Below are 26,036 nucleotides of genomic sequence, written 5' to 3' on the forward strand. Positions count from 1 at the left end.
GTAGTGCTTCGCTACACCTTCAAATGTTTCTTACGTTTACACTCCAATCTCGTTGTAAAATAAGACCGGTGTGAGGATGTTACCGTAGTACCTGTGTGCTGCTGTGGCTGCAGAGTTTAAAGATGGAGAAAGAGCAGGCAGTCAGGCAAGGTCAAAGGTCAAAAGCAGTGACATACATGATAGAAAGACAACAGACCGGGAGAGGAGGAGCACACAGACAGGCCATAGAAGTCAGACAGCTAGAGCACAGTACAGCCCCAGCTGAAGTAAGACGCACAGATGGCGTCAGTTCCATCCACAAAATGTTCCGGATCTGCACTTGTAGAAACCCACTTCATCCTCATTGATTAAATAAAGGCTTTATTTATAAACGCCCTAAAGATGTGGGTTAGACCTTTAGTCCGTTTACTGTTACAAGACATTTTACACAAGACATTCAAGCAAGGATAGGCTTAAACACAGTGTGTAGCCTATTTCTGAAGGCCATGATGGTGGCTCCTACCTGGGGAAGACTGAAGGCGATGGTCCCTGGGACCACACTCTGGTGGGTCTTCACTGTGAACACAAACTTGTGGGTCGGCGTGGTTCTCACCGTCACGTGACTGCATAGAGGAGAAGAATATCATACAAAGTACTAGAATATGCATGTTTACATGGATAGCAAGCATTCTATTGAGAGCGAGAGAGAGATTTTTCCATTTCCATGTTGTTCTGAGTGTTAAAGGTTTTATATATACTACCGTCCCAATTTTTTTTTAAATTTTTTATTTTACCCCCTTTTTCGGGCTCGGGAGAGACGAAGGTCGAAAATCATGCGTCCTGCGAAACAACCCAACCAAGCCGCACTGCTTGTTAATAACACAGCGCCATCCAACCCGGAAGCCAGCCGCACTGCTTGTTAATAACACAGCGCGGATCCAACCCGGAAGCCAGCCGCACTGCTTCTTAAAAACACAACGCGCATCCAACCCGGAAGCCAGCCGCACTGCTTCTTAAAAACACAACTGCCACCTGGCCGCCAGGTGCACTGTGTTTCCTCCGACTTCCGGGTTGGATGGGTTGTGTTTTTAAGAAGCAGTGCGGCTTGCTTCCGGGTTAGCTAGCACTGCGCCCGGCCCGCCACAGGAGTCGCTGGTGCGCAATGAGACATCCCTACCGGCCAAACCCGGACAACGCTAGGCCAATTGTGCGTCGCCCCACGGACCTCCCAGTCGCGGCCGGCTGCGACAGAGCCTGGGCGCGAACCCAGAGTCTCTGGTGGCACAACTAGAGCTGCAATGCAGTGCCCTAGACCACAGCGCCACCTGGGAGGCCCTACCGTCCCAAACTTTTGAACGGTAGTGTACATATTTAGCTTGGCTATAATACAGTATGCAGGCCTAACAGACATCAGAACCCTGGAGTGAACTAGAGCTGGGAATTGCCAGGGACCTCACGATACCATATGTATAGTAATTGGACACTGAGATTTTTATTTCAATTTCAAGTTTCAAACACATTGCTGACTATACGTCTGCTGCAGAGAGACAAGGGAAAAAAAGTTTTTGATCATTCAGGGAAAGTAAAATGCTGAAAACAGAATGGGTTATTTCTTTCACCAGGTGAGAAGGTTTGTTGAGTCCCACGCCTGCCCCAGAGGGACATGTGCAGGCCAGAGATGAGAAAAGAGCGAGACAATTTAGTGCCATGATAGAAAAGGAAATCAGAGCAACCATAGTGTGATGGCCCTGAGGCTTTTTTTTTGGCATTGTGCCTAGAGAGCTGAGCCCCAGTGATGCACTGTGACCTGCCACTAACCACACACTGATTTAACAGAGGCATCTCAGGGCTGGGAATCAAAACACACACACACACACACACTCACACCTTACTGTTCAAACTGTGACTCCTTCTCACTCACGACTGCGCAGTTGGTCAGTGACAGTTCATCTGTTGGACATCGCCCAGCTTGCAGAGTCTGGAAAGGAGAAGAAAAGGAGGCTCAATAACCTTTACAAAAGGGACACATGACCCAATGACATATATGTATATGCTGTAATGAGAAGACCTCTTCCCTTGGCTGTGAATCCTTACAAGATCCCATAACGCCACCTATACAACAACATAGGCCTAAGACTATACATCCTTTGAGCAGGGTTCATACAGACTTTGGCAAGTCAAATTCAAGGACTTTCAGGGGCTTTTTCAAGCGCTTAATTGTAATTGTCAAGGACCTCAATGTTATACAATTGTATAATGTATATAATTCTACATATAGGGCCTAATATAGAACCCTCCCTCCTCCCAAAAATGCATGCAAAAGTTTTTTTTTTTTTTTTTTTTTTTTTTTTTTTTAATAAGAAAAAAAGTAGGCTATTATCACTAAGAATAAAGCATTATTTTGGCTGACCTGTGTGGTCGACGCAGGCACACATAATAAATAAATTAATAGCGATTGAATTCATCTCACTATCGCTGTTTTTATCCTGAGAAAGTTACCAAAAACCAGGTTACTTTTTTTAATGGGAGGATTTGTATGTAAAGGCAAGTTGAAGCCAACATCAGATGTTGGCATCCCCATAACAGCACGTGGTTTTACCGCAACAGAGTTGCGCAACACCCTTCAATTGAAGCGGTGGGAAACAAACGAAAGTGGCCACATCTCTCACAAAAAATTTATCAAAATGTTAAATCACGGATAATTATAAAGGGAGCAGGAGAACTGGCTACAATAATTACAATAACTTTTCATGCACCAAATTGAGGAAATGTCTGGTTTTCAAGCTAGGCTATTCCAATACTCCAAATTCAAGTTGAAGTAGGCTACTTCAAGCCCCTTGTATTGTTTAAAACTGCAGGTCTAACATTGAAAACAAAATGTATTTGCCATGTTATTTCATTACCAGATCATATTGTGATTAAGCCCAATGAGCTATGTAATTTGTTGTCATTATCTCCAGAATAATGAATAGGAATAGCGCCGGGTGTTGCGCACTGTCATTCAGGGCAAGTGAGGCAAGTGTTTTGTATGTTATTTTGGCATTAATTCGTGTCACAGATCAGTTTGCAAACAATGAAAAAAAAACATTTGCCTTAAGCAGCATACAAACTCTAAGAAAAGTAGCTCCAAATGCGGGTGTTTTAGCCTAGTTCAGTGCTTTCTGTGGTGGATGGGCAGTCAGCGAAAATACAGAGAGTAAACTAGATTGTCTCAGAGTTGTCACTAATGGGGACACTAGGTCACAGGCGAATCTACAGGGAGAGCTAGGCAGTTCAAATCCCCTTGGGTGCTGCCATAGATTTACATTAGAAGTGCCCTTCCAATAAGGCGCAAGGTCATGGGACAAATCACGTTATATAGCTTTGACTGGACTGATCATGTCAACATAACACTTTCACAATCTTAGCTAGCAAGCTAGACAAGCAGTCATCTTCATGAATCAAGTAAAAAAAAATCTACAGGCAAATCATTTTCAATCATTGTCATATGACAAGAAATGATAGATAAAGCATATCGGTGCTCATCAGCCATTGGACATAAACATTACACAACAAGTCGGCAATCGCATATTCAACAATGAGTGGTTTGGAAGGAGTCAATGGCTAACTGCAAGTGTCACAAAGCAATCACTATTTTGTTTCCCCTACCTGCTATTTGGTGGAGAGGGTGTGTGGTCCAAGTCTGGGTTTAAGGATTTGAAACTTCTGTCAGGGTCTCTTTTACAAGCTTAAAAGGATAAACATTCACACAACACACTAAGAGGATTCGGGAAAAAAATAGTTTGGACTGGAAAAATATGTTTTGAAAGGTCATCCAGCTCGCAATTCCAAGTCAGGAACTCTGGCCTCTTTCTAGAGCTCCAACCTGAAGATCATTGACGTCTTGAAAGCACCATAAATCCAGAGACTGACAGACTTTAATGACAAAGTTTGATGAAAGTTCGCCCATAAGAAGGACCGCCTCGCCACGTTCAAGTGAGACCATGACTTGTATACTGCTGCATAAATGATGTAATATGACAGGGAGATATGTATACTGTAGCTAAAAAAAAAAGAATACTAAATGTATGTTGTGTAGTAAGCTGTTAGTAGCCCATGTGTCTCACCTTAAGAATTTGGTCTCTCTCCCCCTCATAACTTAGCCTACTGTTCTGACTTGGTGGTGCACATGTAGCCTCTAGCCTGTTTTAGAGAAATATTATCATTGAATATTGTAAGAGCTTTCATTGTCTGTTTATATGCCCATGTTATTTATCCTACGGTTCTGACTTGGTGTACTGGGAGAATACTGTAACAAAGGCCCATGTTCTGAATTCTGTCTCTGTACATTTCAAAAGTGCTGAATCGGCTACTCGCTCATTATGTCATAGTTTGTACATCTCAATTGTTTCATTGCTTATATTGTAGGTTTATCTCATTAGTACACTACATGACTAAAAAGTATGGACACCTGCTTGTCGAACACCTCATTCCAAAATCATGGGCATTAATATGGACTTGGTCTCCCCTTTGCTGCTATAACAGCCTCCACTCTTCTGGGAAGGCTTTCTACTAGATTTTGGAACATTGCTGCACAGGGACTTGCTTCCATTTAGCAACAAGAGCATTAGTGACGTTGGGCACTGATGTTTGGCAACTATGCCTGGCTCGCAGTTGGCGTTCCAATTCATCCCAAAGGTGTTCAATGGGGTTGAGGTTAGGGCTCTGTGTAGGCCAGTCAAGTTCTTCCACACCGATCTCGACAAACCATTTCTGTATAGACCTCGCTCTGTGCACAGGTGCATTGTCATGCTGAAACAGGAAACGGGCTTCCCCAAACTGTTGCCACAAAGTTGGAAGCACAGTATCGTCTAGAATGTCATTGTATGCTATAGCGTTAAGATATCCATTCACTGGAACTAAGGTACCTAGACCGAACCATGGCAAACTGCCCCAGACCATTATTCCTCCTCCACCAAAATTTACAGTTGGCACTATGAAGTTGGCACTATGCGGCTGAGCTTTCGTTGCTCCTAGATGTTTCCACTTCACAATAACAGTACTTACAGTAGACCGGGGCAGCTCTAGCAGGAGAGAAATTTGCCGAATTGACTTGTTGGAAAGGTGGCATCCTATGACAGTGCCACATTGAATGTCAATGAGCTCTTCAGTAAAGCCATTCTACTGCCAATATTTGTCTATGGAGATTGCATGCCTGTGTTCAATGTTATACACCTGTGAGCAATGGGTGTGGCTGAAATGACCTAATCCACTCATTTTCAACTGTTCTGCCTGCGGCTATGGAACACTGACCTGTTCACCGGACGTGCTACCTGTCCCAGGCCTGCTGTTTTCAACTCTCTAGAGACAGCAGGAGCGGTAGAGATACTCTGAATGATCGGCTATGAAAAGCCAACTGACATTTACTCCTGAGGTGCTGACTTGCTGCACCCTCGACAACTACTGTGATTATTATTATTTGACCATGCTGGTCATTTATGAATATCTTGGTTATGTTCTGTTATAATCTCCACCTGGCACAGCCAGAAGAGGACTGGCCACCCCTCATAGCCTGGTTCCTCTCTAGGTTTCTTCCTAGGTTTTGGCCTTTCTAGGGAGTTTTTCCTAGCCACCGCGCTTCTACACCTGTGTTGCTTGCTGTTTGTGGTTTTAGGCTGGGTTTCTGTACAGCACTTTGAGATATCAGCTGATGTAAGAAGGGCTATATAAATACGTTTGATTTGAAAGTGTGTCCACATACACTATATATACAAAAGTATCTTATTCATTATTTTAGGCAATGTTGGAATGATTTCATTGTTTTGCTTACTTTGTGTATTATAATTAGCTCGTGTGTTTTCCTTCACGAGGAGGGGATATTATATAATGTTATTGGGTCTGTAACCATGCTTCCTGTTCAAATATTTGTTTTCAACAAAAAGTTCAGTAATAAACCCATGTGATTCCAGTTGATATTTCGAGGGTTGTTTTGTTTGCGCAATGCTCCATCTTTGTCAGTATATTTTCTATAAAAGTGGATCCCCGTGATTGTATTTTCCTTCCTTTTTAGACTACATAGGCCAAATAAAATAACACAAAGCTGTGTAGTGGCTTTGCTGGCATGCAACAAAAAATGGTGGTCGACTTCACTCCACTTAAGACAAACATGCTAAAAATCGGCACAATTGTGCACAGTCGACTTCCAAGGCACAAAAACATACGAAAGTATGAACTCATTACCTGTATGCTTTCTCTGTTAAACTGATGAGACCCTGCTGTAAATCAAGCGGACAACAGATGATCAACATCAATTCACTAGGGATATCGAGGCACAACGGTCTTTACCGGTGTAATGAATGAGACAGCAAAATACTCTGGACATTCCACTCAAACACCTTTTTTCCCCCAGGACCTGGGCTGTTGTTGAATCGCGTGCACTATCACAACAGCTGTTCGTCACTTGACTGTCATTTGGAAAATTCCTTCCTGGATCAGATGACGTGTCATGGCTCAACTAATCAGCTGGACACCAAATACACATCCAACAAGTATTGTGCATAATTAATTTAGAACCATGTTAATTACAGTATCGATTTAGATTTTAAGTATCAAGGTACGGTGACTCCTTCAGTAAGAAGCATTCAATTTGAGGATATTCATAAGATAGGTAATATATAGAAAACCTTGCATAATCTGACAATCTCTTAGGGGGGGAAGAAAACTATTGGAACCAAGACTTTAAAATAACTGATATTGGTATAAAAATGGAGGGAATGAAGGAGCATAACTAATGAAATTACGGTTAATGAAAATATATGCTCAATTCAGTATAAACTAATATATCGAATGTATTATACAAGAGTCTTAAGTGTAAAACCAACAATGCCTTCTGGGAACGCTACAAAGCCCAAAAGTTACGGGCAGAGTTAGAAAGTTGGCTGTCTTTTAATTAAAAATGTACTTTTAATCCGCCCGTCTGCATATTTCTAGACATGGCACATGAGGGTGCAGTGAGATACCGGATGGGCGTTTCTCGTCAATCCTCTTGAAAAAAAAAACAAATACTTAACTGGAAATCAACCAATCCTCCATCGTTAACACAATGGAAAGGTCAAATGTTTTATTATCCAAATGTTGAACGTGTGTGGATGATAGACAGAAACAAAATGGCGCCGTTTGAATCTGTGTCGGACAGTGATACAGACGCTGGAGATGGGGGGGTGTGAGCAGGTGGGTCTTGGCAGATCGTTGATGTTTGTGTTGTCGTCTGCATGCTGTCATTTGTATGTTTTGTACCGATTTTGCAGTGCATACATTATTTGAATTTTGTGTTCCCATAAAGTGTTTTCACCCTGTAACATAAGGAGACAGGAAATGTTACACTGCATTTCTGAGATCTCTATACAAAAAAAATGTCTGACCGCTAGATCCACGATTGTTACAGGGTTCAAGTTCAATGTCTAATTTAACCGATTAATGCTTAATATATGATATGACAACTTACACTGACATAAATGCAAGGACAGCAAAGTAATGTTTTATGTCACACCAATTTAGACAAGTCCGTCAAGACACCAACCATGATAAAGGGTTAAACATTCATTTTTTTTAACCCGACTCGTGAATTTTATTGAATCTAGATATGATTCCCCCCTTATATCGTAATGTAACGACATAAAAAACATAGGCAGATTATAATAAACGACTTAACAGCTGTAACAAGCTGTCCAGTGTAGAAAATCCTTACTGATACCTTAGTTTATAGAAAGACACAAATGTTATCACATGGCCATGGCTTTTTAATGAGCACAGCTATTTGAATGGATCGTACTGCTAACAAGCTGCTCTAATTCAGAATATCCTCAACATTGTAATGTAATCTACTACGCAAACATATTACACACACGTCTACATGTGGGAAACAGGTTCACTGCCTTGCATTCCTGTGTAGATTGTCAACCGATGCACCTTTGCCAGACGGCAAGGGAACACTTAAACAACACAATGTAACTCCAAGTCAATCACACTTCTGTGAAATCAAACTGTCCACTTAGGAAGCAACACTGATTGACAATACATTTCACATGCTGTTGTGCAAATGGAATAGACAACAGGTGGAAATTATAGGCAATTAGCAAGACACCCCCAATAAAGGAGTGGTTCTGCAGGTGGTGACCACAGACCACTTCTCAGTTCCTATGCTTCCTGGTTGATGTTTTGGTCACTTTTGAATGCTGGCGGTGCCTTCACTCTAGTGGTAGCATGAGACGGAGTCTACAATCCATACAAGTGGCAGCTCATCCAGGATGGCACATCAATGCGAGCTTTGGCAAGAAGGTTTGCTGTGTCTGTCAGCGTAGTGTCCAGAGCATGGAGGCACTACCAGGAGACAGGCCAGTACATCAGGAGACGTGGAGGAGGCCGTAGAAGGGCAACAACCCAGCAGCAGGACTGCTACCTCCGCCTTTGTGCAAGGAGGAGCAGGAGGAGCACTGCCAGAGCCCTGCAAAATGACCTCCAGCAGGCCACAAATGTGCATGTGTCTGCTCAAACGGTCAGAAACAGACCCATGAGGGTGGTTTCCCTCAGATGGGGGTTGTGCTTACAGCCCAACGTTTGCCATTTGCCAGAGAACACCAAGTTGGCAAATTCGCCACTGGCGCCCTGTGCTCTTCACAGATGAAAGCAGGTTCACACTGAGCACATGTGACAGACGTGACAGAGTCTGGAGACGCCGTGGAGAACGTTCTGCTGCCTGCAACATCCTCCAGCATGACCGGTTTGGCGGTGGGTCAGTCATGGTGTGGGGTGGCATTTCTTTGGGGGGCCGCACAGCCCTCCATGTGCTCGCCAGAGGTAGCCAGACTGCCATTAGGTACCGAGATGAGATCCTCAGACCCCTTGTGAGACCATATGCTGGTGCGGTTGGCCCTGGGTTCCTCCTAATGCAAGACAATAATGCAAGACTGAGCCTCATTTTGACTTGTTTTAAGGACATTACATCAAAGTTGGATCAGCCTGTAGTGTGGTTTTCCACTTTCATTTTGAGTGTGACTCCAAATCCAGACCTCCATGGGTTGATACATTTGATTTCCATTGATCATTTTTGTGTGATTTTGTTGTCAGCACATTCAACTATGTAAAGAAAAAAGTATTTAATAAGAATATTTAATTCATTCAGATCTAGGATGTGTTATTTTAGTGTTCCCTTTATTTTTTTGAGCAGTGTAGTTTTAGTGGGTCAATTTAGTCTATTAGCACAGGCTGTCAATGGGCTTGTCACTCCACTCCAAGCTAATTTGATAGGACGGAAAAGCTATTCCTGCTATAGGCTATCCATTCATACTTATCCCCAGGAGAGGGAGGGAAGCATTTCACAATGTGGCTGTACAGACTGGATTGATCGAATTGGAGGGATTTGTAGACTGTTCTTGAAAATATTGGTAAACAGCTTAACAGATGAAAATCATAAAATATTAAATATTGAAGGTAGACTCAGCGATATGACGTAGATGCAGAAAGTAAACAGCATAGTGGGTCAATTTCCACAACATCTAAGAGAGTTGAAGCCCGAGGCTCAACTTCTCTTCGGTTTTGGTCCTGTGGCAGGTAACAGGTACAAGCAATACGCTGTGCACATTTCACAACTGTTTTCTTGAGCTCAAACTACAGGATAGGATAGGCCTAAATCAAATTGAGAGCATGAGAATCTGATAGCCCACAATAAAAGACTTCCCTTCCTCCCAAATAACACACCACTTATACTTTTCCAAACAGTAATTAAAGAGCCTAAAAGGGGAAGCCTCGTTATAAATAGTGATTCCCTGCTTACTGTTGAAAAGGGGGTCCATTAGTTGTAATATAATAACACACACGACAAAGAGGGCTGCTTTGCTGTCCTAATGATCCGGATTGTTCACAGCAGGGAAACGTGTGAAACAGTAGAAACGGAGGTGGAAATTGTGGTGAATTATCTATCAGGTCTAAGGGACACTTCAGGCCAATTTGCAAAAAGAAAACTCTTCTTAACAATGATTAAGATGTGAGGAATTCAAATTAGATGGTAAAAAGCCACTCATGGACCACCCAAACCAAGCCCACCCCAGGACACGGTATAATTTAATTTGTTTGACAAGTTGTATAAAGCCTGGACTTGGAATATTGTTTATGCATACAATATAATGTATTCTCAGTGAATTTCAGGAATTTTTATTCCCTGTTCAAAGAAATTAGCCATTGAAATTGCTTGCATTTTCCCAATAAATTAAGTGAAAGTACCAAGTGTTGCCCACTAGATGCCGCTGTTCCTGCTACTGCCACACCATTTTATCCATTTTGCTGGTCTCTTGTGTTTATCAAATGTATCACAACAATTTCTTTGCAACTTTGGTCAGAAAACCAATAGCTTTCGATCATGATGAAAATACATGGTGTGGTCGTCATCACAATTCTATCCAGTCTTCCATGAAAGCAAAGAAGTTTGTCCTTCTCTTAGCAACCTAATTCTTCAACCCAACTCTCCTTGAATAGTCCAACAAGAGGCAGCTCTCAGGGGGCTACCCCTATGGTGCAATTCTCATATCAATACTTTTCATACAAGCCCAAAACTTTGGAGAAATGGGCTAGTGACTAAAATGTTGTGACAACACTAAGAAAATAATACAATTATAAACCACTGCATGGCAGTCATTTGTTTTTCAGTACAATTATTAGAAAACATCTATGTGTAGTGTGATTAGTGACATTTACTATTAAATCCAACCCAATACCATTTGAAAACACCATATAGTGTGTGTTTGGGACTTTTACCATTGAAAACTCTTAGAGACCATAACATTGAAACCAGTAGATCTGCTATAGACCAGTAGTTTGTTTGTTCACCAAACACACAGGGTCGGTTTCCTGTTCACAGATTAAGCCTAAGAGAAAGACAAACTAAATTGCTTTCATGGAGGACTGGCTTGAATTGTGAGGATGACTATTGCTATTGGTTTTCTACCCAAAGTCATAAAGTACTTAAGTAAAAATACTTTAAAGTACTACAAGCCCCGTCAACGTTAATGGGGGCCTGTTCGGCCCATCTTTTCCTGTAGTTCACAATCAGCTCCTTTGTCTTGCTAACATTGAGGGAGATATTGTTGTCCTGGCACCACACTGCAAGTTCTCTGACCTGTTCTCGTTGTCGGTGATCAGTCCCACCACTGTTGTGTCGTCAGGAAACTTAATGATGGTGTGTTTGGCCACACAGTCGTGGGTGAACAGGGAGTACAGGAGGGGACTTAGTATACACCCCTGAGGGGCCCCAGTGTTGAGAATCAGTGTGGCAGACGTGTTGTTGCCTACCCTTACCACCTGGGAGCGGCCCATCAGGAAATCCAGGATCCAGTTACAGAGGGAGGGGTTTAGTCCCAGGGTCCTTAGCTTAGTGATGAGCTTTGAGGGCCCTATGGTGTTGAACGCTGAGCTGTAGTCAATTAACAGCATTCTCACATAAGTGTTCCTTCTGTACAGGTGGGAAAGGGCAGTGTGGAGTGCGATAACGTCATCTGTGGATCTGTTTGGGCGGTATGCGAATTGGAGTGGGTCTAGGGTATTTTTATTTGACCTTTATTTAACTAGACAAGTCAGTTGGAAGTTTACATACACTTAGTTTGGAGTGAATAAAACTTGTTTTTCAACCACTCCACAAATGTCTATAGTTTTGGCAAGTCGGTTAGGACATCTACTTTGTGCATGACACAATTTTTCCAACAATTGTTTACAGACAGCTTGTTTAATTCACTGTATCATAATTCCAGTGGGTCAGAAGTTTGAGCGGCCTTTCAGGTTATGTCGATATAGGACTCGTTTTACTGTTGTTCTGGGATTGATTTGCACTTTTCGCACCAAAGTACGTTCATCTCTAGGAGACAGAATTTGAATACTTGTAGGTCTTCTATCCCCGATATCCTTCAACCCTGATCTTATTCTCTCGATATTAGCTAAAATGCCAACATCGGAATCGGCCGATGTCTAGTTTAACGGCGATGTTAAAAACCAATGTCAAAGCTACCGTGCATACCTATATAACGTAGGTACATGACGCAATGTCGCCACGTAATATTTTGCGCTACACGTGCAACACAGCATTCCTAACCTAGCCCACAATGTCTGCTGTGTGGGTCAAGCAGTCAACAAGTCGAGCAGTCATTTGAAAGAGTAAGAAAATTTCAGCGAGACAACTCAAAGGTGAAATCCATTAAAGTCAAGATAATAGAATTCATTGCCCTTGACAATCATCCATTCTCTGTCGTGGATGATGTTGGCTTTCGCCGACTGGTCGAGCACCGGTACACACTACCAAGTGTGCTATTTTTCAGATGTTGCCCTACCGGAATTACACAGTAATAGCGTTACTGATATTAGCTTCACGACATACTATGGAATGCCATTTGGCTCTTTGCGTGTCAAAAAATATACAGTAGCACTGTCAAAGCAGTACAAAAAAAGTCTGCAAACAAGCAAACCCCAGACACGAATGATGCGTTTACAGTACCCAGTTGGTAATAAAGCATAATTTGTTCGACTGCAACTTATGGGGTTGCTAGCTTTAGCTTGGTACCTAGCTAGCACCATTACAACCAGCCTGAAAACAATGACCAGTAGAAACTGCAGTCATTTTCAGTATTCTTGTGAAACCTTGTGAGTAAGTATTAGCAAGGTTGCCACTTGTTGTTCGCCTATTGAAATTGAACTTCAGTTCATGAAAATAAATAGCTAGCCAGCTACTTAACCCTGTTGCCCAAAGCTAATGTTATAAGCAGCCAGCTAGCTTCATCTGGCTAGTGAGGCTCGACCGGACCGGGTTATGTGTTATGTGTTTTATTGGCAAGGAAAATATTGAATATCGGTATCAGCCAAAAATGTAATATCGGTGCATCACTCATTTCAATCCAAAAAATAGAAAGGGCCTAATGTTTACGGGGCCTTAATAGGTACACTTACCACATATGCTGAGCACTTAATGGAAAACTGTGGAATACTGAGCTCAGTTGGCTGACAGGAGCAAATATCTAGGGCTTTTCACCCTCTAAGGCAAAGAAAGACTTTCTAATGATGTGTGGAACACTAAGAGCACAGTTTTAACTAAGCAGTTTCAATTAAGTTATTGCGAGTTGCAGATTTTGTTAAGGGAATTCTTCACATTCTTTTGAAATGTAATCAGCTCAAAATGAAAAGAAAAAACCTACAGGAAAAACTACACATGAACAAGACTCTGCTTGATTTAAGTACAGTTAACTGCCAAAATAAAGAACCAAAAGAAAGTGTCTGAATAGGGCGTTGGGCCACCACGAGCCAGAACAGCTTCAATGCATCTTGGCATAGATGGTACAACTGTCTGAAGGTCTATTGGAGAGATGCGACACAATTCTTCCACAAGAAATTCCATTATTTGGTGTTTTGTTGAAGGCGTTGCTTAAACTGGTGCAGTGATTTTCAATGCCCGTGTGCAGATGATAAACTGTTTCCACTAGATTCCAAGGCCAGAAAAAGTCCAAAATCTCTATCGTAAAAATTCATCAAAACAAAAATGTGCTTTTTGGTAATGATAAACATGGGTGAAATTAGCGCAAGGATGGGGGCCTCTTGTTTCTGTTTTTGAGGAAGGAGACTTCACTTCCTTCTTTTCCAGAACAGAAAAACCTACTGAACGCAGCCGGGCAGGATATGAGATATTATTTTTGGTAAACAAGGAAATTAGTGATGGGGTGAATGCTCAAGCAATTATCCTATTCTCGCAGACAGTTATGCTGACAGCTGCAGCAGGGGCCCCAGTCACATCATAACACTATGTTATCCACAGATTCCACACATTACAGTCAAAGATGAATCTCCATTTCATATGTGCTACAGTGCCACTGTCAGTCAGTGGATACCTAGATGGCTAGCTAGTCCACATTGTTCATAGAGCTAGAGCGAAAGTGGAAAGCTATAGGTAACGTTCAATTACATTTGGACTTCACTATCGGTTGTGCCTCTTTCCCAGCAGTTGGCTATTTCAATGTCACTTCCCTGCTGGTACTAGTGTGTGTAGGCATGGGAGTATCTACACTAGAGTACATGGACACCCCTTCAAATGAGTGGATTTGGCTTTCAGCCACACCCGTTGCTGACAGGTGTATAAAATCAAGCACAGCCATGCAATCTACATAGACAAACATTGGCAGTAGAATGGCCCGTACTGAAGAGCTCAGTGACTTTCGAATTGGCATCTCCAACAGGTCAGTTTGTCAAATTTATGCCCTGCAAGAGCTGCCCCGGTCAACTGTCCGTGCTGTTATTGTGAAGTGGAAACGTCTAGGAGCAACAACGGCTCTTCCGTATAGTGGTAGGAAACATAAGCTCACAGAACGGGACCGCCGAACGCTGAAGCGCATAGTGCGTAAAATTCATCTGTCCTCGGTTGCAACACTCACTACTAAGTTTCAAAACTGCCTCTGGAAGCAATTTCAGCACAATAACTGTTTTCGGAAGCTTCATGAAATGGGTTTCCATGGCCAAGTAGCAGCACCCAAGCCTAAGATCACCATGCGCAATGCCAAGTGTCAGCTGGAGTGGTGTAAAGCTCGCCACCATTGGACTCTAGAGCAGTGGAAATTTGTTCTCTGGGGTGATGAATCACGCTTCACCATCTGGCAGTTCAATGGACAAATCTGGGTTTGGATCATGCCAAGACAACGCTACCTGTCCCAATACATAGCGCCAACTGTAAAGTTTGGTAGAGGAAGTACAATGGTATGTGGCTATTTTTCATGGTTCAGGCTAGGCCCCTTAGTTCCAGTGAAAGGAAATCTTAACGCTACAGCATAGAATGACATTTTAGACGATTCTGTGCTTCTAACTTTGTGGCAACAGTTTGAGGAAGACACTTTACTGTTTCATTGTTACCATTCCATACAGAAATGTTTTTTTTTGAGATCGGTGTGGAAGAACTTGATTGGCCTGCACAAAGCACTGACCTTAACCCCACCGAACACCTTTGGAATTAATTGGAACACCGACTGCGAGCCAGGCCTAATCCCCCAACTCAAGATTAAAGCCCAAGATTTTGGAATGAGATGTTCGACGAGCAGGTGTCCATATACTTTTGGCCATGTAGTGTACCTAGCTAGACTGGTCATAAAAGCTACTCAACAAGTTAGCCAGCTGTTAAACCTTGGCAGGTGAGATTTAGCTTAGCTAGATGTATCCTTTCATACTGCGCTGGCTTAGTTAGCTACTATTACTATGAGGTTTCCTTGTTGAGACCAGTTAGAAAAGACAGAGATAAACTATTTGAGTGTATTGTATTGTACAGTGTCATGTATTCATGGATGCCAAGGGAAGCAAGGCTTCACCCAAAAAAATACCAAGAACAAAATAAATGTATTTTGTCTCTGTGTTTCAAAATGTTCCTGCAATTTGCAAGTCTCTATGTATCTCACCAGAGAAAACATCAGAGCAAGCGAAACAGTGCCCCTCTGTCTCAGTATGTGTAGCCCATCTATCTCATGCTGTCTGGTCAAAATGAGTATGACATTGTTGCCGCCCATAGCATTGAATGCAAGGGAAGCCAGCTATCATTTGGCCTCCCTTGATAAAAATAAATAAAAATAATAATAGCCAATCACCATTGAGCTAAACTGATTGAGCTCAACTGTGAATGGTCTTGGCACACCAACAACAACAAAAAAATGTCAAGGGAAGCCAGTTTGGATGTGGCTTCACACCAAGCACATCAAAAGCAAAACTACATTTACAGAAAAAACTTGAATTGTTGCATCATGTTGTGTCGTTGTCCTCCATTGGCTACCTAGCTAGCTAAAATTGTCCCATTCCTAAATTACCATGGATGGAGATAGGGACTTGAACTTGTGGTTTTACCTACTTCTCCGTACTGATTATAACAGCGATTTGGATCCAACCATAAATTCAAACAATGTGCGCCTTGCCAGAGAGGGTAGAAGTTCAATATATAGCTAGATGTAGAAGGCTAACACTAATGCTAACTAGCTGGCCTGGCGCATCGTTGCCCATGAAAGGAAGTTAGGCCAGCGAGCAAGCATTTTAGCCTAGGATAACAAAAACTAAGTGTGTACTGTATGACAGTCATAGACCGGTTTGGCGACATGAAAGACAGGATGGTAGGGTGAGTGAACATGTTTTTTCTACTTGCGTACACACACACACAGAAATCAGTACCATGGACAGCTACATCATATTCGTTTACATTGATTGGCCCAAATTGTTTTTGGTATATCTTAGTTGTCACTGTATTAGAATAAGCATAAGTGATTTGATGATGTTGAAATATTGAGTTGAAATGGTGCTGGAATAGTGGAGGCAGCTCCTGTTTTCTTTGCAACTTTCGGTAACTCTCCATGGTTAAATCGATAGTTGTTTAAGTTGTCCGAAAAATGCTAAGTGCTTTTGTGGACTTTACCGGACAGATGTTGTTTTGTGATGAAACAACGGTGTGGTTGAAGTTATTCTGCCACTGTGTCTTATTGCCTCGACTTTAGGTCTATATCACGGTGGCAAGGCATATGAACTAACAGGTTATAGAATAAACAACAGACTATCACAACACATAGGTTGTAATATTGCTTTATCTTTCTGGCATGGCTTCCCCAGTTATTTTACCCACGCACCGGTACTCGCATTGTGTTGCTAGCAAGCTAGATATTGCATGGCTTGCAGTCACTAAGGTATGCTCGCAGTGGACACTGGTCATAAAATACTCGGTCTTCCGGGCTAAGATTTGAATTACGTAAATTGCTCTGCCACACAGGCTAGTGAGTTGGAGGTAGTAGCAGATGCTGAAAAATCCTTAAAACACAGCATTGTTATCATTCTCGCCAATGTGTAAATATGTTTAACTAAAGCCATTTACTTAAAGGAAACTCACCCGGCCGGCCATCTTGGTGTTTGTTGTCGTTTTTCAAATGCAATTCAGCATAAAAGTTCCCAACACTGCTGTCAGCACAACGGTGCGTTGAATTCCACTACAGGCTTGAAAAATGGAGTGGGCGGGATCGACGTTGCTAATGAAGTGATGTCATCACGTACACGTTGGCGACGAAATCTTTGACCAGATACTCAAGTGACCGCTCAAACAATGAAAAATAAAAATGGAAGGAAGTCGGGAGGAGGCAAGATCAAGTGGGACCATTCTAGCCAATGAGGGGGCAGATACGTGTTACATAAAAGGCACAAATCTGATATAAAGTGCGTTGTTTCAAAGTTGCCGGGATGTCACATGTCCTATTTATAGCAGTACATTTTTATTTTTATTTATTTAACTAGGCAAATCAGTTAAGAACAAATTCTTATTTACAATGATGGCCTACCAAAAGGAAAAAGACCTGCGGGGACGGGGGCTGGGATTAAAAAATACAAATAAATGAATAAATAACATATAAATATAGGACAAAACACACATCACGCCAAGAGAGACCTAAGACAACAACATAGCAAGGCAGCAACACATGACAACACAGCATGGTAGCAGCACAAAACATGGTACAATCATTAATGGGCACAGACAACAGCACAAAGGGCAAGAAGGTAGAGACAATACATCATGCAAAGCAGCCACAACTGTCAGTAAGAGTGTCCAGGATTTGAGTCTTTGAATTAAGATATTGAGATAAAACTGTCCAGTTTGAGGGTTTGTTGCAGCTTGTTCCCATTCGCTAGCTACAGCGAAGTGAAAAGACAAGCGACCGAGGGATGTGTGCGCTTTGGGGACCTTTAACAGAATGTGACTGGCAGAACGGGTGTTGTATATGGAGGATGAGGGCTGCAGAAGATATCTCAGATAGGGGGGAGTGAGGCCTAAGAGGGTTTTATAAATAAGCATCAACCAGTGGGTCTTGCGACGGGTATACAGAGATGACCAGTTTACAGAGGAGTATAGAGTGCAGTGATGTGTCCTGTAAGGAGATTTGGTGGCAAATCTGATGACAGAATGATAAAGAACATCTAGGCGCTCGAGCGCACCCTTACCTGCTGATCTTACCGAATATCTCCAAGATCGCATAGCAGTTCAGACGTCTTTTGTCCTCGTCTTGTCGTGTCCTGTATATATATATATTTACAACTTTTTTCACATACATTTTATTTTTATTTTCCATCAACTCATCTTCTAAACACTCTCCTGCAACCAGCCTCACCAATTTATATTTATAAAAAAGTATTATTTACCTCAGATCTGTAATCCTCCAAGAAGCTAGCCAGAAACTAGCCAGAAGCTAGCCAGGAGCTAGCCCAGAAGCTAATCCAGAAGCTAATCAGAAGCTAGTTAGCTTCTTTACTGGCAAATCGTTAGTATCCAGCTAACCACGGTGTGTGGTCATCAGCTATCCTTTAGCTCGAAAATCTATCGAAAATCTATCGCCAGTTTTGTACGGCGCAGCGCGGCTCGGAACGGAACATACCGGACCAATTTTTCTCTCCATGTCCCTGGATTTCAACTGCTCTCTGGACATTCATACCCGGATCTCACAGCTAGCTAGCTGCTATCCGTGTGACAGTCGGCTTTCGTCGATTCCGGAGCAAACATCGATTGTTCCGGTGCTAGCCAGCTCCGTCAATCACTCCTGAGTTCCATCATTCACTCCTGGGCTGCAGTCACCTATCTGGACCCGTTTCACTGCCTACGCGGAGCCCCATCGGGCCTTCACAACTGGACTGCCGACGTTATCTACCTGAATGAGATCCGGCTGGCTCCTCTGTCGCGACGTTACCTGAACGCCCATCTGCGGCCCGCTAACCGTTAGCTGTCTTACCGGCTGCTATCTGAATAGACAATCGGACAATTTATTTATTTTTATTATTATTTTGTTTTCTTCTCGGGCCTCTATAACTATATCTATTGTTCTTATTTTTGTTGTTGTTGTGTGATTTGGATTAATCCCCTCTACCACACGGAACCCCACTAATCTACTGACCGAACGCAAGAGGTGGCTAACAACAGACTCCATCCTATGCTAGCTTGCTACCGGTTGGCCTGGCTAGCTGTCTAAATCGCCGTGACCCTCAACCAACCTCTCCACTCACTGGACCCTTTTGATCACTCGACTAAGCATGCCTCTCCTTAATGTCAATATGTCTTGTCCATTGCTGTTCTGGTTAGTGTTTATTGGCTTATTTCACTGTAGAGCCTCTAGTCCTGCTCACTATACCTTATCCAACCTATTAGTTCCACCACCCACACATGCAATGACATCTCCTGGTTTCAATGATGTTTCTAGAGACAATATCTCTCTCTTCATCACTCAATACCTAGGTTTACCTCCACTGTATTCACATCCTACCTTACCTTTGTCTGTACATTATACCTTGATGCTATTTTATCGCCCCCAGAAACCTCCTTTTACTCTCTGTTCCAGACGTTCTAGACGACCAATTCTTATTGCTTTTAGCCGCACCCTTATTCTACTCCTCCTATGTTCCTCTGGCGATGTAGAGGTGAATCCAGGCCCTGCAGTGCCTAGCTCCACTCCTATTCCCCAGGCGCTCTCTTTTGACGACTTCTGTAACCGTAATAGCCTTGGTTTCATGCATGTTAACATTAGAAGCCTCCTCCCTAAGTTTGTTCTATTCACTGCTTTAGCACACTCTGCCAACCCGGATGTTCTAGCTGTGTCTGAATCCTGGCTTAGGAAGACCACCAAAAACTCAGACATTTTAATTCCAAACTACAACATTTTCAGACAAGATAGAACTGCCAAAGGGGGCGGTGTTGCAATCTACTGCAAAGATAGCCTGCAGAGTTCTGTCCTACTATCCAGGTCTGTACCCAAACAATTTGAACTTCTACTTTTAAAAATCCACCTCTCTAAAAACAAGTCTCTCACCGTTGCCGCCTGCTATAGACCACCCTCTGCCCCCAGCTGTGCTCTGGACACCATATGTGAACTGATTGCCCCCCATCTATCTTCAGAGCTCGTGCTGCTAGGCGACCTAAACTGGAACATGCTTAACACCCCAGCCATCCTACAATCTAAACTTGATGCCCTCAATCTCACACAAATTATCAATGAACCTACCAGGTACCCCCCCAAAGCCTTAAACACGGGCACCCTCATAGATATCATCCTAACCAACTTCCCCTCTAAATACACCTCTGCTGTCTTCAACCAAGATCTCAGCGATCACTGCCTCATTGCCTGCATCCGTAATGGGTCAGCGGTCAAACAACCTCCTCTCATCACTGTAAAACGCTCCCTGAAACACTTCAGCGAGCAGGCCTTTCTAATCGACCTGGCCGGGGTATCCTGGAAGGATATTGACCTCATCCCGTCAGTAGAGGATGCCTGGATATTTTTTTTAAAATGCCTTCCTAACCATCTTAAATAAACATGCCCCATTCAAGAAATTTAGAACCAGGAACAGATATAGCCCTTGGTTCTCCCCAGACCTGACTGCCCTTAACCAACACAAAAACATCCTATGGCGTTCTGCATTAGCATCGAACAGCCCCCGTGATATGCAGCTGTTCAGGGAAGCTAGAAACCATTATACACAGGCAGTTAGAAAAGCCAAGGCTAGCTTTTTCAAGCAGAAATTTGCTTCTTGCAACACTAACTCCAAAAAGTTCTGGGACACTGTAAAGTCCATGGAGAATAAGAACACCTCCTCCCAGCTGCCCACTGCACTGAAGATAGGAAACACTGTCACCACTGATAAATCCACCATAATTGAAAATTTCAATAAGCATTTTTCTACTGCTGGCCATGCTTTCCACCTGGCTACTCCTACCCCTGTCAACAGCACTGCACCCCCAACAGCAACTCGCCCAAGCCTTCTCCATTTCTCCTTCTCCCAAATCCATTCAGTTGATGTTCTGAAAGAGCTGCAAAATCTGGACCCCTACAAATCAGCCGGGCTAGACAATCTGGACCCTTTCTTTCTAAAATTATCTGCCGAAATTGTTGCCACCCCTATTACTAGCCTGTTCAACCTCTCTTTCGTGTCGTCTGAGATTCCCATAGATTGGAAAGCAGCTGCGGTCATCCCCCTCTTCAAAGGGGGGGACACTCTTGACCCAAACTGCTACAGACCTATATCTATCCTACCATGCCTTTCTAAGGTCTTCGAAAGCCAAGTCAACAAACAGATTACCGACCATTTTGAATCTCACCATACCTTCTCTGCTATGCAATCTGGTTTCAGAGCTGGTCATGGGTGCACCTCAGCCACGCTCAAGGTCCTAAACGATATCTTAACCGCCATCGATAAGAAACATTACTGTGCAGCCGTATTCATTGATCTGGCCAAGGCTTTCGACTCTGTCAATCACCACATCCTCATCGGCAGACTCAACAGCCTTGGTTTCTCAAATGATTCCCTCGCCTGGTTCACCAACTACTTCTCTGATAGAGTTCAGTGTGTCAAATCGGAGGGTCTGTTGTCCGGACCTCTGGCAGTCTCTATGGGGGTGCCACAGGGTTCAATTCTTGGACCGACTCTCTTCTCTGTATACATCAATGATGTCGCTCTTGCTGCTGGTGAGTCTCTGATCCACCTCTACGCAGACGACACCATTCTGTATACTACTGGCCCTTCTTTGGACACTGTGTTAACAACCCTCCAGGCAAGCTTCAATGCCATACAACTCTCCTTCTGTGGCCTCCAATTGCTCTTAAATACAAGTAAAACTAAATGCATGCTCTTCAACCGATCGCTACCTGTACCTACCCGCCTGTCCAACATCACTACTCTGGACGGCTCTGACTTAGAATACATGGACAACTACAAATACTTAGGTGTCTGGTTAGACTGTAAACTCTCCTTCCAGACCCATATCAAACATCTCCAATCCAAAGTTAAATCTAGAATTGGCTTCCTATTTCGCAACAAAGCATCCTTCACTCATGCTGCCAAACATACCCTTGTAAAACTGACCATCCTACCAATCCTCGACTTTGGCGATGTCATTTACAAAATAGCCTCCAATACTCTACTCAACAAATTGGATGCAGTCTATCACAGTGCAATCCGTTTTGTCACCAAAGCCCCATATACTACCCACCATTGCGACCTGTACGCTCTCGTTGGCTGGCCCTCGCTTCATACTCGTCGCCAAACCCACTGGCTCCATGTCATCTACAAGACCCTCCTAGGTAAAGTCCCCCCTTATCTCAGCTCGCTGGTCACCATTGCATCTCCCACCTGTAGCACACGCTCCAGCAGGTATATCTCTCTAGTCACCCCCAAAACCAATTCTTTCTTTGGCCGCCTCTCCTTCCAGTTCTCTGCTGCCAATGACTGGAACGAACTACAAAAATCTCTGAAACTGGAAACACTTATCTCCCTCACTAGCTTTAAGCACCAACTGTCAGAGCAGCTCACAGATTACTGCACCTGTACATAGCCCACCTATAATTTAGCCCTATCAACTACCTCTTACCCAACTGTATTTAATTTATTTATTTATTTTGCTCCTTTGCACCCCATTATTTTTATTTCTACTTTGCACATTCTTCCATTGCAAAACTACCATTCCAGTGTTTTACTTGCTATATTGTATTTACCTTGCCACCAAGGCCTTTTTTGCCTTTACCTCCCTTCTCACCTCATTTGCTCACATTGTATATAGACTTGTTTATACTTTATTATTGACTGTATGTTTGTTTTACTCCATGTGTAACTCTGTGTTGTTGTATCTGTCAAACTGCTTTGCTTTATCTTGGCCAGGTCGCAATTGTAAATGAGAACTTGTTCTCAACTTGCCTACCTGGTTAAATAAAGGTAAAATAAATAAAAAAATCTATAAATTATGTCTCCATAATCTAGCATGGGTAGGATGGTCATCTGAATCAGGGTTAGTTTGGCAGCTGGAGTGAAAGAGGAGCGATTACGATAGAGGAAACCAAGTCTAGATTTAACTTTAGCCTGCAGCTTTGATATGTGCTGAGAGAAGGACAATGTACTGTCTAGCCAAACTCCCAAGTACTTGTATGAGGTGACTACCTCATGCTCAGAGGTAGTAATCACACCTGTGGGGAGAGGCACATTCTTCTTACCAAACCACATTACCTTTGTTTTGGAGGTGTTCAGAACAAGGTTAAGGGTACAGAAAGCTTGTTGGACACCAAGAAAGCTTTGTTGTAGAGCATTTCAAACAAAATCCGGGGATGGGCCTGCTGAGTATAAGACTGTATCATCTGCATATAAATGGATGAGAGAGCTTCCTACTGCCTGAGCTTTGTTGTTGATTTAAATTGAGAAGAGCGTGGGGCCTAGGATTGAGCCTTGGGGTACTCCCTTGGTGACAGGCAGTGGCTGAGACAGCCGTTTTCTGACTTTATACACTGCACTATTTGAGAGAGGTAGTTAGCAAACCAGGCCAAAGACCCCTCAGAGACACCAATACTCCTTAGCCCACAAGAATGGAATGGTGTACCCTATCAAAAGCTTTGGCCAAGTCAATAAAAATAGCAGCACAACATTGCTTAGAATCAAGGGCAATGGTAAAGTTTCAAGAGCTCCACTAGCACCTCAGACTCAGTGACTACCTGCAGGAAGAAATGTTGTAGCGGGGCATTCCTAACAACCTAAGCATTACGGAACTTATATTAGATCAAGTAAGCCTCACATATTAAATACACCATTACATTTTTTGGGACCAAATTCAACACTATAATTGAGCTTCATACAAACAATCCGCTTGGTGAGAAAAAAAGAAAAAACACCACATGCAGATTTTGGGCCCAGTTATCCCTCTCGCTTCACCTCTTCCTCTCTGTACAAACCCACTGGGCATCTTTGCCAGTAATCCACAGATACAATAAGTACATTTATTTGTTTTATTCCATACATTTTCCCTGACACCCAAAAGTACTTGCTACATTTCGAATGCTTAGCAGTTCATGCACTTCTCAAGAGAACATCCCTGGTCATCCCTACTGCCTCTGATCTGACTGACTCACTAAAAACAAATGCTTAGCTTGTAAATTATGTCTGAGTGTTGGAGTGTGCCCATGGCTATCCTTAATTTGTTTTTTTTAAATAATACAATTATCCCATTTGGTTTGCTTAGTATAAGGAATGTGAAGTGATTTATACTTTTATTTTGATACTTAAGTATATTTTAGCAATTACATTTACTTTTGATAGTTAATATCACAGCCATATATCACAAACCCCCAAGTTGTGTGAGGTTCTGTGTTATGCACTATAGCCCGTTACCATATCATATGTGATGGAATATTATTTGTTGTTGGCTTGTGTGGGTGTATGTGTTATGCAACATAGCTGACTTGAGACATTGTTAACAGTTTCAGGGCCATGGGCCTTTCTCGTGATGGAAAAATACAGAATAACATAAAAACGGACACATACAGAACGTAGTGTAGGGAACAAACGGTCTTTTGTTAGATAACAGGAGCCAGGTGTGTGATAACTGTATGGAGTGCATGGGCGCATAGATATTCTACACAACTACAATGACTGACCACTGAAGCGCCCAGGGGGCTGGCACCAGCTCGTGTGCCAACAATCAACGATAGGATGAGTGAGTTTAAACCACGCCCAGTCTCTACTCTGACAGGCCGGCTCGGAAGCAGGAACTACTTCTGTCAGAGTATATTATAATAACTTCGTCAGGAACAAGTCAGTTCTCTGTTTGCCCTGCGAGGAGTGACAGAGAGCCCGTATATACGAAAATTGCATTTACCACTTATTGCTTAGCTAATAAAAAGTACATAGTATGCAATTCGGTGACTCAGTGTCATACTTCTCATACTTCATACTTCCTCTTCAAAGGGGGTGACACTCTTGACCCAAACTGCTACAGACCTATATCTATCCTACCCTGCCTTTCTAAGGTCTTCGAAAGCCAAGTCAACAAACAGATTACTGACCATTTCGAATCTCACCATACCTTCTCTGCTATGCAATCTGGTTTCAGAGCTGGTCATGGGTGCACCTCAGCCATGCTCAAGGTCCTAAATGATATCTTAACCGCCATCGATAAGAAACATTACTGTGCAGCCGTATTCATTGATCTGGCCAAGGCTTTCGACTCTGTCAATCACCACATCCTCATCGGCAGACTCGACAGCCTTGGTTTCTCAAATGATTGCCTCGCCTGGTTCACCAACTACTTCTCTGATAGAGTTCAGTGTGTAAAATCGGAGGGTCTGCTGTCCGGACCTCTGGCAGTCTCTATGGGGGTGCCACAGGGTTCAATTCTTGGACCGACTCTCTTCTCTGTATACATCAATGATGTCGCTCTTGCTGCTGGTGAGTCTCTGATCCACCTCTACGCAGACGACACCATTCTGTATACTACTGGCCCTTCTTTGGACACTGTGTTAACAACCCTCCAGGCAAGCTTCAATGCCATACAACTCTCCTTCTGTGGCCTCCAATTGCTCTTAAATACAAGTAAAACTAAATGCATGCTCTTCAACCGATCGCTACCTGTACCTACCCGCCTGTCCAACATCACTACTCTGGACGGCTCTGACTTAGAATACATGGACAACTACAAATACTTAGGTGTCTGGTTAGACTGTAAACTCTCCTTCCAGACCCATATCAAACATCTCCAATCCAAAGTTAAATCTAGAATTGGCTTCCTATTTCGCAACAAAGCATCCTTCACTCATGCTGCCAAACATACCCTTGTAAAACTGACCATCCTACCAATCCTCGACTTTGGCGATGTCATTTACAAAATAGCCTCCAATACTCTACTCAACAAATTGGATGCAGTCTATCACAGTGCAATCCGTTTTGTCACCAAAGCCCCATATACTACCCACCATTGCGACCTGTACGCTCTCGTTGGCTGGCCCTCGCTTCATACTCGTCGCCAAACCCACTGGCTCCATGTCATCTACAAGACCCTCCTAGGTAAAGTCCCCCCTTATCTCAGCTCGCTGGTCACCATTGCATCTCCCACCTGTAGCACACGCTCCAGCAGGTATATCTCTCTAGTCACCCCCAAAACCAATTCTTTCTTTGGCCGCCTCTCCTTCCAGTTCTCTGCTGCCAATGACTGGAACGAACTACAAAAATCTCTGAAACTGGAAACACTTATCTCC

At 43.0% G+C, this 26,036-nt stretch overlaps 1 protein-coding gene across 2 annotated transcripts in view; it reads right to left on the reverse strand.

Moving 5' to 3' along the window:
• LOC110491491 (vesicle-fusing ATPase) overlaps nucleotides 1–17,096 on the reverse strand; it is a 47,721-nt gene extending 30,625 nt beyond the window's left edge. The window contains exons 1-3 of one of the 2 annotated variants that reach the window (XM_036946369.2): nucleotides 16,886–17,096; nucleotides 1,872–1,957; nucleotides 503–602 (exon numbers count right to left, since the gene is read on the reverse strand). In XM_036946369.2, the coding sequence (XP_036802264.1) occupies nucleotides 503–602; nucleotides 1,872–1,957; nucleotides 16,886–16,897 (198 nt within the window). In that variant the 5' untranslated portion in view covers nucleotides 16,898–17,096. Of the gene's footprint in view, nucleotides 1–502; nucleotides 603–1,866; nucleotides 1,958–16,885 lie in introns of both variants that reach the window. The other variant, XM_036946370.2, reaches the window with a different exon arrangement.
• Nucleotides 17,097–26,036: the final 8,940 nt, after the last annotated feature.

The sequence above is a fragment of the Oncorhynchus mykiss genome, chromosome 16 (genome assembly GCF_057628025.1).
Source record: "Oncorhynchus mykiss isolate SJ-2025 chromosome 16, ASM5762802v1, whole genome shotgun sequence".
In the NCBI taxonomy this organism is placed as follows: domain Eukaryota; kingdom Metazoa; phylum Chordata; class Actinopteri; order Salmoniformes; family Salmonidae; genus Oncorhynchus; species Oncorhynchus mykiss.